The 18367-nt window shown below is 66.8% G+C and overlaps 2 protein-coding genes and 1 non-coding gene across 4 annotated transcripts in view; 1 reads left to right on the forward strand and 2 right to left on the reverse strand.

Annotated features, from left to right (window-relative positions):
• Positions 1–1617: 1617 nt before the first annotated feature.
• TRNAI-UAU (transfer RNA isoleucine (anticodon UAU)) lies at positions 1618–1710 on the reverse strand. The gene is given in 2 exon segments: positions 1618–1653; positions 1673–1710. It is a non-coding gene; the product is annotated as a tRNA-Ile (tRNA).
• A 4397-nt stretch (positions 1711–6107) lies between these two features.
• Positions 6108–13987, forward strand: HAAO (3-hydroxyanthranilate 3,4-dioxygenase). Its single transcript, XM_056130532.1, has 10 exons — positions 6108–6266; positions 7423–7501; positions 11144–11227; positions 11702–11808; positions 12507–12596; positions 12988–13031; positions 13167–13312; positions 13475–13547; positions 13631–13709; positions 13777–13987. Exons 1-10 carry the CDS (start codon positions 6187–6189, stop codon positions 13853–13855), a joined length of 861 nt encoding a protein of 286 aa, XP_055986507.1. The 5' UTR covers positions 6108–6186; the 3' UTR covers positions 13856–13987.
• A 3164-nt stretch (positions 13988–17151) lies between these two features.
• MTA3 (metastasis associated 1 family member 3) overlaps positions 17152–18367 on the reverse strand; it is a 38126-nt gene continuing 36910 nt past the window's right edge. Inside the window, exon 17 of one of the 2 annotated variants that reach the window (XM_056130530.1) lies at positions 17152–17317. In XM_056130530.1, coding sequence (XP_055986505.1) covers positions 17292–17317 — 26 coding nt within the window. In that variant the 3' untranslated portion in view covers positions 17152–17291. The remainder of the gene's footprint in view (positions 17318–18367) is intronic. The other variant, XM_056130531.1, reaches the window with a different exon arrangement.

Raw genomic sequence — 18367 nt, forward strand, 5'->3', positions numbered from 1 at the left:
CCCTCAGGAGCAGGGCGCAGGTTTCTCTCAAGTGTCCTGTGGCCTGGAGCGGACAACTTCCCCCGCCCCCGCCCCCACCAAGCCCAGCCTGTGTCCTGGGCCATGCAGTGGAGCCTAGAGCCGGCAGGTAGGAGGTTCCCGCCTGGCCGCACACCCTCAGTCTCCCCACGCCTCCTCCCTGCAGTGGCCAGTGCGTCCTCCCCGCAGCAGTCCTCTCTGCACCACAGGGGCCCTCTCCCATCTGCGTCTCCTGCCTGGGGGTCTGAGGGTGGCGGGATGCAGCCCAGGACCCCCAGCAAGGCCAGGGCTGGCCCCCAGGGAGCGCACCACTCCCTGCTCCCACTGCAGCTGGGCCTCCCGACCTCGGGGACTCAGCGTCCAGGGCTGAGACGAGGCTTCCAGACAAGCGCCCAGATGGGGACAGGCAGGACTTGGCAGGGGACCACGGGGACTCCCGCCCCTCCGGGCCACCTGGCCTGGCGCTGTCCCGCCACTCGTGGGAGCCGGCCGTGGGCAGCGGGAGTTTTCGGCCAGTCCACGGGAGTTCATCTCAGTCACAAGGCTGCAGCCCACAGCAGGGCCGCCTCCGCCTCGCGTCCACCTCGCGTCCACCTCGCGTCCACCACGACTGGGATGAAAGCCCAGTAGCACGTTTCACGCCGTTGCACACTCGGACGCCAGCGACCTCCCGACCCCACCCCCCACCCCCGACGCTGGGCCACCCCAACCCGAACCTCACACAACCCCCAGCTCAGATCCCAGGTTGCGGCGGTCAGCGGTCGCGCGCTCCTGGACGGGTCAGCCCCCACCCAGCCGAGCGCGCGCGGGGCGCCACTGCCACCTGGAGGCCAGCTGCTAAATTGCAGGCAAACCCCGCCCCAGGCCCGGCTGAGCCGCGGCCCCCGGGAATTGGCACAGGCGTCAACGCGGCCAGTGGCACCGCCGAGGCGAGGACACGCCTGCACACAGGTCCAGGAGGCGCCACACGCGCACGTGCATGCACACGTTCCACACGGGCACACGCGCTCGCACACGCGCTCCCAGGCCCACGCGCTGCCCCAGCCGTCCGCACGTCCACTCCGAGTGGCCACCAGGCCGCGGCCAGGCCTGCCCCGTGCGGGTGGCGGCAGTCGGCAGGGGCCGGGCTCCCTCCCCCAGGCCCGCCCCGCCGTCCAGAGAAGGACGCCCTGGGGCGCTCTCCACCCAGAACCTTCCACCGGGCGCCCGGCTGCAGGGCCTGGGGGGGCCCGGAGAGAGGGGGCGAGAAAGGGAGGGGCAGAGAGGGGCGAGGGGGCGCGGCTGCCGGGGAGCCCGGAGCACTGAGGGGGGAGTCCGGGCAGGCGTGCGCGGGCCGGCGCGCAGGGAGGCCCCGAGACCGCGAGGCCCGGCGTCCCCGAGGGGCTCTGGCGCGCGCTGGGGCTCTGCCGGGCCCCCCTGAGCACGTGGCCGGCTGCGGCGGGTGGGCGCGCGGGCCGACCCCCAAAACGAGGCGCCGGGCGCGCGCGGGCCGGGGCGGGAGCCGTCGGGGGGCCGCGGGGCGCAGGCGCGTCGCGGGCTAAATAGGCTGCGCGGCCGCTGCGGGCAGACACAAAAGAGGCGCGGGCGCCCAAAAGGTCGTGCTCCAGGTGAGGCTCGAACTCACAACCTCGGCATTGCTCTGCACGTACTGCCGTATAAGTACCGCGCGCTAACCGATTGCGCCACTGGAGCTCCGCTCAGCCGCTCTCGCGAGGCTCTATCAGGCTCACGCGGTGGGGCCGGGCCCGCCGAGACGCATGCGCGCCGCACTCGGCGGGGGCGCATGCGCACTGGGGCCGGCGGGGGAGCATGCGCAGAGGCGGGCGTGGCGGACGGGCGGGAGGCGCGGTTCGGGGGGTTCGGAAGGGCTGCGCGAGGGGAGTGCCGGGCCAGGGGTGGGTCGGGGACCTGAGGAAGAGCGGCGCGGCTCTTGGGCAGCGCTGCCGGAACCACAGCCCGAGCCTCAGTCCGAGGACGCGCGTGCAGCGCCCCAGGGGCACGGGCCGGAGCCTGTGTCAGCGCGCGTGCGCCCGGGACGCCCCGGCCCCGCCCCGGCTCTCCGCCTCGTCCGCTGACGCCGGGCCCCGCCCACTGACGCCAGCCCCGCCCCGGCTCTCCGCCCCGCCCGCTGGCGCCAGGCCCCGCCTCCTACTTTCCGCCCACACACTCAACAGGCCCCGCCCCGGCTCCCCGCCCCGCTCACTGACACAAGCCCCCGCCCCCAGCTCGCCACCCCTCTCCGCAGGCCCCGCCAGTCTCTCCGCCCCGCCCACTTACTCAGGGCCCCCCCACCCCGCCCCGCACTCAACAGGCTCCGCCCCTCTATGTATGCAAGCTCCGCCCAACCCTCCGCCCCGCCCACCCGCACAGAAACCCCCCCGCCCCGACTCTCCTCCCCTCCCACTTTCGCAGGCCCCGCCCCCTACCCCGCCCCGCACTCTCAACAGGCTCCGCCCCTTCATTTACCCAGATCCCGCCCCCACCCTTCTCTCCCACTCTCACAGGCCCCGCCTCCGACTCTCCGCCCCGCCCACTTACACAGGCCCCCGCCCCGACACCCACCCTCTCCCACAGGCCCCGCCCAGACGCCCGCCCACTCCCACAGGCCCCGCCCAGACGCCCCACCCACTCACACAGGCCCCGCCCCGACGCCCCACCCAGTCCCAAGGCCCCTCCCCGACACTCCACCCTCTCCCACAGGCCCCGCCCAGACGCCCCACCCACTCACACAGGCCCCGCCCCGACGCCCCACCCAGTGCCAAGGCCCCGCCCCGACACTCCACCCTCTCCCGCAGGCCCCGCCCAGACGCGCGCCCACTCCCACAGGCCCTGCCCAGACGCCCCACCCACTCACACAGGCCCCGCCCCGACGCCCGCCCACTCACACAGGCCCCGCCCAGACGCCCCACCCACTCACACAGGCCCCGCCCCGACGCCCCACCCAGTCCCAAGGCCCCGCCCCGACACTCCACCCTCTCCCACAGGCCCCGCCCAGACGCCCGCCCACTCCCACAGGCCCCGCCCAGACGCCCGCCCACTCACACAGGCCCCGCCCAGACGCCCCACCCACTCACACAGGCCCCGCCCCGACGCCCCACCCAGTCCCAAGGCCCCGCCCCGTCACCCACCCTCTCCCACAGGCCCCGCCCAGACGCGCGCCCACTCCCACAGGCCCCGCCCCGACGCCCCACCCACTCCCACAGGCCCCGCCCCGACATCCCACCCTCTCCCACAGGCCCCGCCCCTACACTCCACCCTCTCCCACAGGCCCCGCCCCGTCATCCCACCCTCTCCCACAGGCCCCGCCCCGACGCCCCACCCACTCACACAGGCCCCACCTCGACGCCCCACCCACTCCCGCAGGCCCCGCCCCGACGCCCCCACCCAGTCCCAAGGCCCCGCCCCGACACCCCACCCTCTCCCACAGGCCCCGCCCCGACACCCCACCCTCTCCCACAGGCCCCGCCCCGACGCCCCGCCCACTCCCACAGGCCCCGCCCCGACGCCCCGCCCACTCCCACAGGCCCCGCCCCGACGCCCCGCCCACTCCCACAGGCCCCGCCCCGACGCCCGCCCACTCACACAGGCCCCGCCTCGACGCTCCGCCCACTCCTACTGGCCCTGGTCCGCAGAGGCGCGCTGGGCGCAGGCTGCTGCCGGGTCTCCCCGTGGCTCCGGGCGCCGCCCGCGCTCCCGGGCCAGGGCAGCGCTGCCCTGTGCTGACTCCTTCACGGTAGCGCTTCTGCCCGCTTTTGCACAGCGAAGACACTCGGGCATTTTTCAGAGAAAATGCTGGAAACAGCTTTGAATTAGGGAATTCCCTGGCGCGTGCACGAGCGTGGACGTGAGCCCACTTTTGGCCGAGGGACGTGGGCCGAGGACGTCAGCGTCAGCATGGTGCCGGACACCCCATCGGGGCGCCTGTCGTCCCCAGTGACCGAGAGAAGCCCCCCGCTGCGCTGCGGTCCCGTTTCCGCGTGGACGCGGACTGGGGGAGAGGGTGGGGCCGGCGGGGCAGGTCCGGCTGCCCGCAGCACTTTCTGTTCCCACACACGCCCTCTTCCTCTTCGGTGTTCTTGGGCTTTTGGTTTGCTCTGGGCCCCCTGGCAGTGCTCAGGGCTCACTCCTGACCCTGTGGGCCTGGGGGACCCTCCGTGGTGTCGGGGATCGAACTGAAGCCAGCGCCCACCCTGTCCTGGCTCTGCCCCCTGCAGTGAGGTGTCTGGGCCCTTTGCCGGCCATCCGGCCCTGGGAGGTGTGTTGGTGAGACCGTGTTGGGGCGAGTGCCCTGGTGCCGGGTGGACATGCATCTCCTCTGCCACCACTGGGGGCACAGTGCTCCCCCTCGCCCCCCCTCCACAGGGACCCCGGGAGAGTCTGGAGGTGACACCGGCTGCCTCAGCGTGAAGAGCCAGAGCCAGGCAGAGCGATGAACACAGATGCTGGACCTCTTGGCTGCTGGCAGTGTTTGGGAAGGTCACGGAGGAAACAGTCTGGGGCTTCTCAAACGTGAGCCCCAAATCCAGTCACCCACGTGACAAGCAGAGCGTGGCCCCACCAGCACCAGGACGCTGGAACCGAGACCCGACAGGCCTGGAGCGAGGTACGGGGATGGGGGGACAGGGCCATAGCCCAGCAGAGGTTGCGACAGGGACATCCTGGCACCTCCGTGACCTGTGCCTGACCAGGCTGACGGGAGGGCGTGGGGACGGCGCCCTCGGGGGAACCCAATGCCCCTGGGCCTGGGGCAGAAGAGCCAGAACAGGAGAAGAGAGAGCAGAGGCGGGGGTGACGTGGAGCCCCAGCCCAGCAGGGCAGTACGTGGCCAGAGCTGGGAGCCCCCTAGGCAGAGGCCACGCTCTCCCACAGGCATGTGAGCCCCAAAGGCACATCCAGGCGGGACAGCAGCGGGGGTGGGGGGCCGGGCAGCGGGAATGACAGACAGCAGCAAGGGTGGGGCGCAGCAAAGCAGCCGGGTGGACGCCGTGGTCCCGTGGGAGACGCCTCTTCTGGGCGCTCAGGTGCAGCTGCCGCCTTCCAGCAGCTCCGAGGGGCCCTGGGGCTGTCCAGGCCGGGGTCCCCTTACTTGGCTCTTCTGCGGCCCCTCCCCAAGCACCAGCCCCCGCCTCTGGCCTGTTTGCCAGGTGCACCCCAAACAAACACGGGGTCGCGTTAGTGCAGCCCCGGGTACCAGGCACACAGGACTTGTGGGCGGAGCCGGGGGTCCTTCCGGCAGCCTCCAGCAGACTCCGAGGACCCGGGGAAGGGGCTCAGGAGGAGCTCGGAGGGGCCGCACTGCAGGCCCTGCCTGACCTCTGCCCCCACCCCACGTGCTCCTGAGGGCCTCCGGGTGTGACCCCCGAGCACTGAGTTGGGAGTAGCCTGAGCACTGCTGGGTGTGGCCCCAAATCTCAAAAGAAAAAAATCCACAAACTTGAAAGAGATCCTGAGGCCAGAGCCCAGATTCCCGAACCAGCCGCCCGCTGTGGCTCGGCCCCTCCATTCCCCCGGCCTTTCTTCTGCCGTTCCTGCAGAGCCATCTGAAGTCAGGAGGTCAGAGAGAAGACAGAGAGTGGCCAGGGTGGGAGTGACCAAGGCCAGCAGCCGGCCCAGCCCCACCCCCCCCCGCTGTAGCCAACCACAGGGCCTTTGCTCCCCCCACACCCAGGGCCTCTGAGTGCCCAGATGGAACCGAGAGAAAATGAGGTTCCTCGAATTCTGGTGCCGCAGAAGATTCTAGAAGAAGTGGCCAGCACTGAGCTCTGAGGTGTGGCGAGTGGGGCAGGACGGGCTGGCTGTGCCCCAGTGGAATTCGGGGACCCCTGGCTCTCCGCAGGCCCTTTGGACGGGTCCCCACAGTCCCCAGCCCCCACGTTGTGGCACTGGCCAGCTGGTGCCCGTGTCCACACTGGGACCTTCAGGGTCTTCGTCCTGCCCCCTGTGGCAGGCGCCAGCTGAAGGGGGTGTGTGGGGCCTGGGGGACGAGGGCTTGGGGCTGCGGGGCCGAGGACAGGCCAGGGGAGCCCAGGTCAAAGTCCCCCCAGCTCCCGCCCCCAGTGTGGGGCGGCCCCGCCCGCGGCCAGGATGCTGATTAACCAGGCCCGAGCAGACGCGGCTCTCCCAGGACGCGGCACCCGGCACCCGGCACCCGGCACCGGCACCAGAGCCATGCAGCACCCCGTGCGGGTGAAGAGCTGGGTGGATGGGAACCGCCACTTCTTCCTGCCTCCCGTCTGCAACAAGCTGCTGTGAGCCCAGCCCCGTGCCCCCGTGCCCCCGCGCCCCCGCACCCCGCACCCTGCACCCTGCACCCCTGCACCCCCCATCCCCGGGGCTCCCGCAGCAGGCGGCTGTGGTCATTCCGGGACTCCCCGCCTGTGTTCCTCTTTCTGGAGGCCGTCATGACCGTCACTTCTGGTGGGTGGGGGTGCCGAGGCCACCGCAGGTGTGGCCCCCTCAGCCTGAGACTCAGCTCGACCCCTGATTCTGGGAGGCTGCGGCAGGGGTTTCCCTGCCCCCAAGTTTCAGAGGAATCAGGGCAGGGCACTCCCCGATCCTGCACCCCAACTCGGCCCTGAACCTGCTGGCAAAGGGCACGCTCAGAGGGGCCCTCCTGCTCCCAGCTGCAGCCCCCTGCTGCCCCGTGCTGGGCCGCTGCTCCCCTAGACCCCCTGGACCCCCGTGCTGGGCTCCCATGTCCCCCTCAGCCCCAGCAGCAGCCAGGCTGTGCCTTCCTGCAGTTCTGGGGGACCCTCACTGGGGCCCGGCTTGTGTCTCCCTGCACCCCACAGCTACCCAGGCCGGGGCCAAGCTTTAGAAGTGACCCCACTGCCCCTGGGCCCCCACTAGGCCCCGCAGTCATCGGGGACGGGCCTGTGGCCAGCACTGCAGGGGGCCCGCCACGCTGGACATTCCCCTGGTCCAGCAGCAGGCCTTTGGCCCTTCGATGGGGACATGGGCAGCTGCTCGGGGGCGGCAGCCTGACCCTCCTGCCCGCTGCCCCGCCCGTGCCAGCTCCTGGGCTCTGCTCACCACATAGGAACCGGGGAACGCAGGCCGACCCGGAGAGAGGCTGGGGGCCTGGCAGACTTGTTCCAGAATCTTCCATGGGTCTCTAGATTGTGTCCAGTGTGGCTGAGGGAGACTGGCCCCGGTCCACCGCCGCTCACCACCCTCAGAACCACTCCCGCCCCCCCCCCCATGTGCCCTCTGGAGCCCAGCAGCTTGGGGGCAGAGGCCACCGTACCTTTCACTGCCCGCCCCCCAGGAAGGGGTCCCCTGTGTCCCCCGATCTGGGGATGGCAGGCGAGGAACCCGTGCCGTGTCCCTCACCGCCGCCCCCCACCCCCGTCCCGCCTGGCCTCTGCTGGGGGCAGCAGGACCCGAGCGTCTGTCTCCCCGCAGGCACCAGGAGCAGCTGAAGGTCATGTTTGTGGGGGGCCCCAACACCAGGAAGGATTTCCACATTGAGGAGGGGGAGGAGGTGAGTGCGGGGACCCAGCAGAGACCCACCGGGCGCCTGGAGGAGGGGGGAGCTGTGGGCAGGGGGGCCGGGGCGAGTCCAGGCACTGCCCTCCGGAGCCCCACACCCGAGGGTCCAGACAAGCCGAGGCTGCCGCCTTCTGACTGGTTTGGGGGTAGAGGAAGGTAGTGCCCTGAATGAACTTTGAACCCTAAACTTTTTTTTTCTATTTTATTTTATTTATTTATTTTTTTTAATAATTTATTTCTTTATTGAATCACTGTGGGAAAAGTTACAGAGCTTTCGGGTTTAGGTCTCAGTCATGTAAGTATCAAACACATTTCCCTTTACCAATACTTATTTTTAACCGCGAACCCCAATAGAACCCCACCTCACACCCCTCCCAATTCCTGTGAGGCAGTTGAGTTCTAGTTAATACTCTATCGACTTTGACTAGATACATTGTTTCGATAGAAGATGCACAATTATTGTTTAGAGTTTACGACCCCCCCCCCAATCAGATATGCTGAAACAGCGTTGTGAAATGATTTGCTTTCTACAGCTTGGTTTAGGAATAAAATGATGGATTTCTGCTGTTTTACTTATTAACCCTGGAAGTATTTCTATTAAAAGTTAGATAGTTAAGAGATTGGTTTCTCCGCTCTGGAGTCGTGGCCGTGCCGGAGAGCCGCTCGTGGGGGGCAACTGGTGACCTCGTGAACCCTAAACTTTGAACTCTGCCCCTGTCCACTCTACCCCAAAGCAAAGGAACATGAAGAAAATTAAAGGGGAAAGGCAGGCACCCACACCCCTGCACGCCTTCCTGCCCTCCCCTCCCCACCCCCCTTTCCTCCGAGACCCATCGAGGCCCAGAGCCAGAGCAGCATTAAGGCTCCCTGGACCCAGAACCACTTTGTGCCTGGCCCCGGCCTCCCAGAAGGTTCCGCTTTGGCCCCCTGAGTCTCTGCACCCGCCTCGGGGGCCCGGCTGCCCTCTGCAGCCTGCATCAGCTCCTGTGAGTCCTCACGCCCACCCCCCCCCCCCCCCGGGCAGGGCCATATTCAGGGGTTGGTGTCTGGGACACTGGACCTGGGGGTCAGTAAGAGGGGCACAGCGCAGTCATGGGCATCTGGAAGCCGCTTGGTCCTGCTGTGCCTGTTGCCGCCCGACCCTGACGTGCTCCCTCCGGAGCGCCGGGGCTGTATAGCTGATAGAGGGGTCTGCTGGGGTTAGGCTGTGGCTCAGGGCTGGGTTGGTGGCTCAGCTGTCCTGCACAGGAAGTCCTCTGGGCAGAGAGGCCCAGGGACAAGCCCATGTCCAGTGCCCCTGGTGCCTGAGAGATGGGGCCCCACGTGGAAGAAGCCCCTTCCTTCTCCCTCACATAGGGCCTCCCTCCCGCGTGGCGTTGAGCGTTGCAGAGTCGCCCCAAGGGCCTGGTGGGGCTCCCCTTCCCCTTCCCTCCTGCCTCGCTTGTGACCTCAGCAATGGAGCCAATGCGACCTGAGCCCCTGTGCGCTCTGCGGCTGCCGCCCCGTGGCCAGGGAGGGCCCCCCGGCACCACCCATGGCCTTGCACGGACGGCAGTGGGGGTGAGTGTGGGTGAGCGTGGGAACAGCCAAGCCCCCTCATTCAACTTCCGGGGTCTCAGCCGTCGCACGCTCCCGGGCAGCATCCTCCTCCCTAGCCCCCCAAGCTCCCATTCAGACCCCCGACTCCTGGCCCTGAACTCAGTAGGGTGGCTGCAGATGGGCTCGGACCCTTTCTTTGTGGCTTCCAGGGCTCTGCTGATTCCTCACTGAACTCTAACCTGAGGATTAGGTGGTTGCTGATAAGGGCCACTTCCAAATTGTGTCTAAGAAAGTCTGAGTTCCAAGAGAATTTAACACTTGGGACCAAAGAGGGCTTCACTTTAAAGAGGGAAGCCCTCCGTCTCCAAATACTTTATAGAGTGCCGCATTCCATGATTATTAGCACAGGCCTCGGGGAGCACCAATGCAGGGGTGCGGGGAGGAGCTAGAATCGAAAGATCCAGTGCAGAAAATAGGCAAAACTCTCTTAGTTGCATTTCTTCTGTTTATTGCTTATTCAAATGATAATATTTTAGATAATTTGGGTTTAATAAAACATGCTGTCATAATTTCTCATCTCTTCTAATTAACTTCTATTGTGTGTTTTTTTTTTTTCAATAGTCTAATAGTATCACCTATTCCTGGTCAGCCAGAGTGCCGGGACCCTCCCCACGCCTCCCTAGCCCCTCAGACCAGCTCTGTGTTTCCACTGGGGACTGGCAAATTCCTTGGTTTGTTTCTTTACGCTCAATGTCTGCGTGAAACACGGTGACCAGCTTCACCTGGCGTGACTTCCTCCAGTTCCATCCAAGTCACAGCAAGCTGCAAGGTTCTATCTTTGTCTCATAGCTGAGTGGTATTCCGTAGCACAGAAACACCACAAACATTTATCCACTCATCAGTGTTGGGCACTGGGGTGTCTCCGGCTCTGGGCTGCAGTGAACAGAGGGGTGTTTGGTCCTTTTGCTTTTTTATTTATTTAATTTTGTTTGCTTTTTGGGTCACACCTGACAACGCACTACTCCTACCTCATGCACTCAGGAATTACCCCTGGCGGTGCCCAGGGAACCATATGGGTCGGGTGGGATGCGCGGAATCGAACCCGAACTTCCCACCCGCTGTGCTATCGCTCCAGCCCTCTGTCTTTGGTCCTTTTGGATGAGTGTTTTTGTGCCCTTTGACGTGCGATGTTTGACTGTCTTCTCCCAATTAGTGCGATGTGTGAGTGTCTTCTCCCAACTAGTGGAGCATTTATTTCTTTTGCAATGCAGAACCTTTTGGTTCGAAACAATCTCTCTTGTTCATTTTTGCTTGTGGCTTACTTTGCCCATGAGGCTGTCTCCTGAAGATGCCTCCGAGGGCAAGAGCTGAGAGGCTGCCCGCGTGTCTCTCCGCGGACCTCACAGACGCAGGTTTGATACCCGGGTCTTCAGTTGGCCTCTGTGTGGCCTCTGTGTGGTCTGAGAGAGGCTCTGGCTTCCCGTGGTTGCCTGTGGCCACTTAGTTTCCCGACCTTGCCTAGATCAGCGGCAACCCCAGGTTCCCACTGGCCCGAGGGGCCATCTCTGGGCTCCCACTGGCCCGAGGGCCTGTTCCCAGTGTCCTACTGGCCCGAGGGTCTGTCTTCCTGCTACTGCTGCTGTTACTCTCCGGGCCCCTCCTCGGGGCGCTGACCACTGGACCCAAGGGCCCACTTATGAACCAGACACGACCCAGAGCAATGCTGTCCCGGACAGAGGCAGGGACGTGGCCTGGAGGGGCCACTGGGCCCGGCCGCAGGTGCCTACGTCCACGCCTGCAGGTGCCCCGGGGCCTGCTCACACCAGTCCCCTGACGTCACCGGGGTCAGCGTGGTTAGTGTCCGTCTTCCGCGGTCCGGGCTGTCCCCAGCTCTTCCGTGGCTCAGCGAGCAGGAGGGGAACATGCAGGGGGCCCCCGAGCGGCCCCGCCTGACCCCAGACCCCGCCACCGCCCTCCCTGGCGCGGACTCCTGGGGCGGGGTGGGGCTCCGTGCGGGGCCCCTCCGCGCCCCCCTGGTGGCCCCGGGTGGCCCCGGCAGGGCGGGGCGGCGGGCCCAGCTGTCCGTGTCCTGCAGGTGTTCTACCAGCTGCAGGGCGACATGGTCCTCAAGGTGCTGGAGCAGGGTCGACACCGGGACGTGGTCATCCGCCAGGGGGAGGTGAGGTCGGTGGGGGCGGCCGGGGCGCAGAGGGTGGGGCGGGGGGCGTGGCAGGGGCAGGCGGGGGGCGGGGGGCGTGGCAAGGGCAGGCGTGGCGGGAGGGGGCGTGGCAGGTCGGGTGGGGCGTGGCGGGGGCGTGGCCAGGAGGGGCGTGGCCAGGAGGGGCGTGGCCAGGAGGGCATGGCAGGGAGGGTGGGGGCGTGACGGGGGCGTGGCGGGGCAGGCGTGGTCAGGAGGGGGCGTGGCCAGGAGGGCACGGCAGGGAGGATGGGCGTGGCGGGGGCGTGGCCATAGCAGGCGTGACGGGGGCGTGGCCATAGCAGGCGTGGCGGGGGCGTGGCCTGTAGGGGCGTGGCCAGGGCTGGTGTGGGCGGGGCTGGCGTCCTCCTTGCCACTTTGCCACTGTGTCTCCGAGCAGCCCGGGCGGAGGGGGGGCCAGGCTTGTCCGAGGCACCGTGTCCCCTGTCCCCGCAGATATTCCTGCTGCCCGCGGGGGTCCCCCACTCCCCACAGCGGTTCGCCGACACGGTGGGGCTCGTGGTCGAGCGGCGGAGGCTGGAGACGGAGCTGGACGGGCTGAGGTGAGGCCTGGGCCAGGAGGCCCCGGGAAGGGCCGGGCCCTGGGAGGGGGGTCCTGGGGGGGCCTTGCCACGTCGGGGTGGGAGGGTCTTTCAACCCTCTTTCTGCTCTGACTTGCGGGTGCGGACGGCGGCATCCTGCCCCTGCAAACGCGGCCCAGACGCTCCCCTCGCTGGCTCCCGGCTGCCACTGGTGGTGGGGCTGGCAGCTGGGCACCCCCCGGGGAAGCCCACCTCTCCTCACCGAGGCCAGGAAGGCCTGGCTGGGACCCTCAGGCCAGGCCTGGGAGGTGCAGGGGGCAGGAGGGGAGCTCAGTGGTCTGAGGAGCAGGTGGGGAGCTGGGAGGTACCAGGGGCAGGTAGGGGCTGGGAGGTGGGGGGGGGCGTGTGGGGGTCCCAGCAGAAGCGTAACGTGGTCTGGGTGTTGCCAGCAAGAGGTCAAGTGCTGCCTCTGCTCAGCTGCTCGGGGTCAGGGCACGCCCAGCCGTCTGAGGGAAGTGGCGTGTCCGCGTCCGCAGCATCTGGCTTCTCCCAGACAAGCAGCGCTGGAAAGACCGACTCAGCAGTCAGGAAGGGCCGAGCTTGGGGGCGCGAAGGACATCTGCTAAATCACGAGGAGCCAGCGGGCAGCAGAGGGGCTCGGCGCCAGCCCCCCAGCGTCAGGCCAGCCCGGAGGACTCACCGTGTGCCTCTGTCCTCAGGTACTATGTGGGGGACAGCACGGACGTCCTGTTTGAGAAGTGGTTCTACTGCGAGGACCTCGGCACCCAGCTGGTGCCCATCATCCAGGAGTGAGCCCGCCTGGCCCCTGGCGCTGTGGAGCCCCCGGGAGGGAGGCGGCCGCCCCCGGGAGCCTGGGCTATCCTGCCTCTCGGACCCCAGAGCGAATGCATGTGCGTGTGCGTGTGTGTGGTGTGCATGTGTTGTGGGTGTTTTGTGTGTGCATCTCGTGCATGTGTGTTGTATCCATGTGGGTTGGGGTTGTGTGTAAGTGTGTTGTGTGCATGTGTGTGCTGTGTTCTGTGTGCGTGTGCATGTGTGCAGTGTACATGTGTGTTGTGTGTTGCATGCATGCATGTTGCGTGTGTCGTGTACATGTGTGCTGTGTGTTGCATGTGTGCACGCGTGTGCACTGCGTGTGCGTGCCTGCCTCTGTGCTCAGACGCCCTGGCCTGTCTGCAGGTTCTTCAACTCGGAGCAGTACCGCACAGGGAAGCCCATCTTGGGTGAGGCCTCCCTTCCCCTTCCCAGAGCCGGGGGGCTGCTCCAGGGGCTGCCCAGTACTGACCACTCCCCCTGGACCAGAGCGGCCTGGGCACTGGGCAGCCCCACGGGGCCCTGACACGGACTGTGTGCTGCAGCCCAGCTGCGCCCAGAGCCGCCCTTTGCCCTGAGCACACGCGCGGTCATGAAGCCCATGTCCCTGGAGGGCTGGCTGGACGAGCACCGCGGGCCGCTGCAGGCGGGCGCACCCCTCAGCCTGTTTGGGGACACCTATGAGACGCAGGTGAGGCAGCCTGGCCAGCAGCCACAGAAAAGGGACGGGTGACCACACGCGTGTGCAGGCACAGACACGCATGTGCTCACACATACGGGAGACTGATCACTCATGCGTGTGCAGCAGATAGTCTCCCACGGGTGTCTGGGGACAAACCGGCTGCCCCCGCAGGTGCTGGTCCTGGGACAAGGCAGTGGCGAGTTCCCCGCACGGGACGTGGACGAGTGGCTGTGGCAGCTGGCAAGTGGGGGTGGGCGGGGGCCATGGCCGAGGGGGCGGCGGGGGCGGCAGGGACGGCGTCCTCACGGCTCTGCTCCTCGCAGGAAGGCTCCTCCGTGGTGATCGTGGGGGGACAGCGCCATGAGCTGGCCGCGGACGACAGCCTCCTGGTGCCGGCTGGGACCGCGTGAGTCCCGTGGCTGGGGGCACCCCTTCGGGCCAGCACGGCCGCGTGACCCCCTCTTGGTCCACAGGTACTCCTGGACGAGGGCTCGCGGCTGCGTGGCGCTCTCAGTGACGCAGGACCCCGCCAACAAGAAGCCCCTGGGGTGAGCTCACCACGCCGAGGTGACCCGCCTGCCCGCCTGCCACCAGGGTCCCCTCCTCTAAAGCCCCAGACTGCGGGCCATGACCCTGCCCTGTCCCCTGCACCCTAAAGTGGCCGCAATAAAGCTCCGGGTCCAGGAACAGGCAACGTGGCCCCTGCATGTGTGAGCATGGGTGAGTGTGACTGCAGGTGTGTGCGTGTGTGTGTGCGCGTGTGTGCATTTGTGTGTGTGTGCTTGCATGTGTGTGCATATGTCTGGGCGTGTGTGCGTGTGTGCGTGTGTGCATGCGTGTGCATGCGTGTGCATGCGTGTGTGTGTGTGCGCGTGCACGCATGTGTGCCTGCCAGCTGCTGGGCCCGAGGCCGTGGGGGTGGTTGGGCCGCTGGTGTCCCGCAGCTGTCTCTGCAGCCCCCCTGCAGCATGGTCCTGCTTCTACCCCGTCCACCGAGTCTTTCTTGCAGTGTCTGGGGTCCCCAGGACACTCTTCTGTCTCAGAACAGTCACGCCTCACCAGCAGGGATCCTGTTTATTCCTGAACATTCCTGAGCTTTGCAGGCTCAGTCAGTCAGGAACTTGGGGTGTGGCCTTACCTGCCCTCACTGTCTGCAGCTGTGTGAGGAGGCGGGGTCAGGGGTGGCGAGTGGGGGAGCCTGCAGGGGCAGGGGGCCAGTGGGAGCAGAAAGAGTAGCCGGGTGGGGCCGTGGTGTGGCTGGGCCGGGGTGACCTTGGGCTGGGGCCCTCCAGGACCACACTGACCTTCGCCTGCGGGTGGGCGCCCTGGCCTCACAGCCGGGGCTCTCGGGCCGTCAGAATGCTTGCGGGGCCGCTGGACACTGGGGCGCCCCAGGGCCGAGGGTGACCACAGCCAAGGCCAAGGCCCTGCCCGCCCGCGAGGCCACCGTCAGCCCAGCTCCCTGCTGGGCTCCTCAGTCCGGCCCCTCGTGGGAGGAAGACCCCGAGGTGAACGGGAGGCCTCCGCGCCCCTCCCCTTCCAGCGTGGGGCCCTGGGTGGTGGGGCCACACGGGAAGTCCCCCAGCAGCCACCGGGGACCGAGCTCTGGCCTGGCCACTGGCCCCAAGTGGGTCCAGACCTGCCTGGTCTGAGCCACGGCTGCCCCAGAGCTGGGGGCGAGCGCACCCTCGTGGCATCTGAGACCCCGAGCCAGACGCCACACCAGCTGCCCTCCCCACTTCACCCCTGCATCTCCAGAAAGGATGGGGAAGGCACTGGCCTTGCGCGGTGACCAGCTTCCATCCCAGCACCACCAGGTGTGGCCCCCAAACAAACACGGAGGAGGAGGAGGAGGGGGTAGGGGGAGGGGAGGGGAGGGGGGGAGGGGGAGGGGATGGGAGGGGGATGGGCGTGGCACAGCCCCCATACACGCTCCCCGAGACAGGGCAGGGGGGCCGCACACCAGGGGGTCTCTCCGGGGCACTGAGGGTCTCGTGGAGGTGGGTGTCCCTTCCACCTGCGGGTCCCCACGCCTCCCCTGCCCACAGCCCCGGCCTCAGCGTGTGGGTCCTCTCGGGGGCTCCAGACCCCAGCGTGGGGGTCACACAAGCCTCACTGCTGTCCGCCGTGTGCTGCATTCTGATGTCACCAGGGCTCCCCGAAACTCTGCGGCCGCCTGCGGGGCCGCCTGACCCCACAAACCTGGCGTCCCCTGCCCGCCTCCGGGTTGGCTCAGGGCAGCGCATGGGGAGGAGCCTGGGGCAGGTGAGAGCAGTGGACAGGGGAAGGAGAGGCCAGCGCTGCACTCGGGTGCGGCTCCCTCGGGCCGGGACGTGCCAGAGTCAGGCCGGCCACAGCCACTGTGTGAGAGCAGGGCAGCGGACGGAAGGTTCTAGATCTTCTAGGTCTGGGAGGAGCCTGCACCGCGGAGGGAAAGGAGGCACTGAGGTGCAGGGGTGCTGGAAGCCCAGTCCCGACCCTGCCTCTGGCCCCCGCGCCCCGGCCCCCTTCTCGCCTGCGGGCGGCTGAGGCGGACCCTGCGTTTCCACGGAACAGACCCCGACAAATGCCCTCAGCAACCGGTGAAAGGACAAGGCAGCCGCGGACACAACTTGGGCACAGGCCTGTCACCTCAAGGGCCAGCGAGAGACAGGGCGGGTGGGAGAGGGTGGAGGCAGTGCCGCCCGGGGTCACCCGCCCCGGCCCATTGGGCCCCCGCAGCACTGCAGACTTGGCCAAGAGTCCCTGAAGTGGCCCCCAGGAAGCCCCAAGTCGTGTGGCTGGACGAGAGCGGCAGGACGGGCTGCAGCCCCCCAGCCCCCCAGCCCCGCCCACAGCCCCCGCCCTCCCCTGCCCCCCAGACTCCCAGGTCTGCGCCCACCCACCAGCCAGCCCCCCCCCCCCCCCGCCACGCGCTTACTCTAACAGAACCGGGAGGGGAGATTCACGGAGACTTGGGGAGCTACAGGGTTGGCAGGGCGGGGCTGGTGGGTCCTGCAGACCCCATGGCACCTCCTCAGCCAGAGAGATGCTTGGGGGTCAGCCCCGGGCGTGGAACCGAGTGTGGCCTCCAGCACCGAGGCTCCCCAGGGCCCTCCCGGGGGTGCCACCTGGCCCGTCTCCGCATGCTCCTGAGAAAGCCTGGGCCAGGGGGTCTGCCACTGGGGGGGTGGGCACAGGGGTTCTGGGCATGGGGGTCTGGGCCCAGGAGGGTCTGGGACTGAGCCTTTGGGGGCTCCGAATGGGGGTCCCCAACCACACTACAGAGCTGCCCCAGGGGCGAAGACCTCCTCTCCATCTGGGAATCCCCCGAGGGAGGCACCCGGGTGCCAGGACACGCCCGGCCAGCAACCTGTGTCCAGGTGGGTCTGTTTAGAGGGGTGACTGCACCCTGACCCCACGAGCTGCCAGGGCCCAGACCAGAGCTCCTGTGGCCTGGCGGGAACCAGACTCGCACGTCCACTCTCACGAAAGCCCCAGAGTGTCTCTGAGGGACTTCCACGGGCAGCTGGTCACAGAGAAGGTGGCCATGGAGGAGATGGGGTGTGGTCACAGAGAGTGGACATGGAGAACGGACAATGGATGTGTTGCAAAGAACCAATACGGGACGTGGTCAAGGAGAGCAGACACACGGGAACAGACCGGGCCACAGTGGAGAGACCCGGGGAGCGTGTCTGAAGCGCTTCCTGCTTCCCTGTCAAGCTCCCAGCAGGCACCACGGCGTCTGCCTCCCCGCTGCGACCCTCCTGACGTCCTCCCTGCCTCCCTCGGTGCTCCTGGTCTGTGCTCCCAGGGGTGACTGCCCACCTTCCTCCCTTGGCGGAGCAGTCACTGGAGAAACTGAGGCCAGGAGGCTGGTGAGCCCAGAGAGCTTTATTCATCAGAGTGCCAGAGGTCAGCATCCGGGGGCGAGGTGGACGCTGCTGCCCACGGCGCCAGGCGCTGCGTGTTTCCCAGTCCCCAGGAAGCAGCTCAGTCCACTGACTCGTCACATGGCCGAGCCCCAGAGAAGCCCTTGGGGTGGGAGGGAGAGGCTCAGTCCCCAGCCCGGACACGGCACTGCTGCGCTCACTGCCCGCCTGAGGTGCTTCCAACCCAGCTCTTGAGCAGTTAAAAGATGTATCAGGAGAAAGGAGTGGGGATCACTGCCATGTTCAGAGATCACAGAGCAGCGAGGAGCCCCAGGAGCACCACTGATTCACATGGCAGACCCAACATCTGCACAGGAGGACAGCAGGCATGAGCATCTCAGCCAGTGAGCTGAGCTGTGTGCATCAGCCTGTGTGCAGCCAGCGTGCAGTGCATTTAGTGCATCGGCCATTGTGCAGTGAGAGCCTCAGCCAGTGTGCAGTGCATTGAGTGCATCAGCCAGCGTGCAAAGTCTCAGCCAGTGTGTAGTGAGAGCATCGGTCAGTGTGCAGTGAGAGCCTCAGCCAGTGTGCAGTGCATTGAGTGCATTAGTCAGTGTGTAGTGCATTGAATGCATCGGCCAATGCACAGTGAGAGCCTCAGCCAGTATGCAGTGAGAACATTGGTCAGTGTGCAGTGAGAATCTCAGCCAGTGTGCAATGCATTGAGTGCATCAGCCAGTGTGCAAAGTCTCAGCCAGTGTGCAGTGAGAGCATCGGTTAGTGTGCAATGAGCGCCTCGGCCAGTGTGTGCAGTGCATTGAGTGCATCGGCCATTGTGCAGTGCATTGAGTGAATCAGCCAGTGTGCAGTGTATTGAATGCATCGGTCAGTGTGCAGCGAGAGCATCGGTCAGTGTGCAGTGAGAGCATCGGTCAGTGTGCAGTGAGAGCATCGGTTAGTGTGCAATGAGCGCCTCGGCCAGTGTGTGCAGTGCATTGAGTGCATCGGCCAGTGTGCAGTGCAGTGAGTCCATCAGTGTGCAGTGTAGTGATTGTACACAAGCCGAAGTGCAGTGCAGCGAGTGCATCAATGTGCAGTGCACTGAGTGTGTATCAGCTCGAGTGCAGTGTGCTGTGTATCTGAGTGTGTGCTAAGGCGAGCATGCGTGTGCTGAGCGTGCCTTTCAGCCTGTGTGCAGCAGTCAGCATGCAGT

The sequence above is a fragment of the Sorex fumeus genome, unplaced genomic scaffold (genome assembly GCF_029834395.1).
Source record: "Sorex fumeus unplaced genomic scaffold, SorFum_2.1 ptg000079l, whole genome shotgun sequence".
NCBI lineage: Eukaryota > Metazoa > Chordata > Mammalia > Eulipotyphla > Soricidae > Sorex > Sorex fumeus.

Bases quoted from the DNA above. Each gene is read 5' to 3' on its own strand.
- HAAO (XM_056130532.1), top strand. From the start codon at position 6,187: ATGCAGCACCCCGTGCGGGTGAAGAGCTGGGTGGATGGGAACCGCCAC. The intron at 11,809-12,506 runs GTGAGGCCTGGG...CTCTGTCCTCAG, and splicing joins ACGGAGCTGGACGGGCTGAG to GTACTATGTGGGGGACAGCA. The intron at 13,313-13,474 runs GTGAGGCAGCCT...CTGCCCCCGCAG, and splicing joins GGGACACCTATGAGACGCAG to GTGCTGGTCCTGGGACAAGG.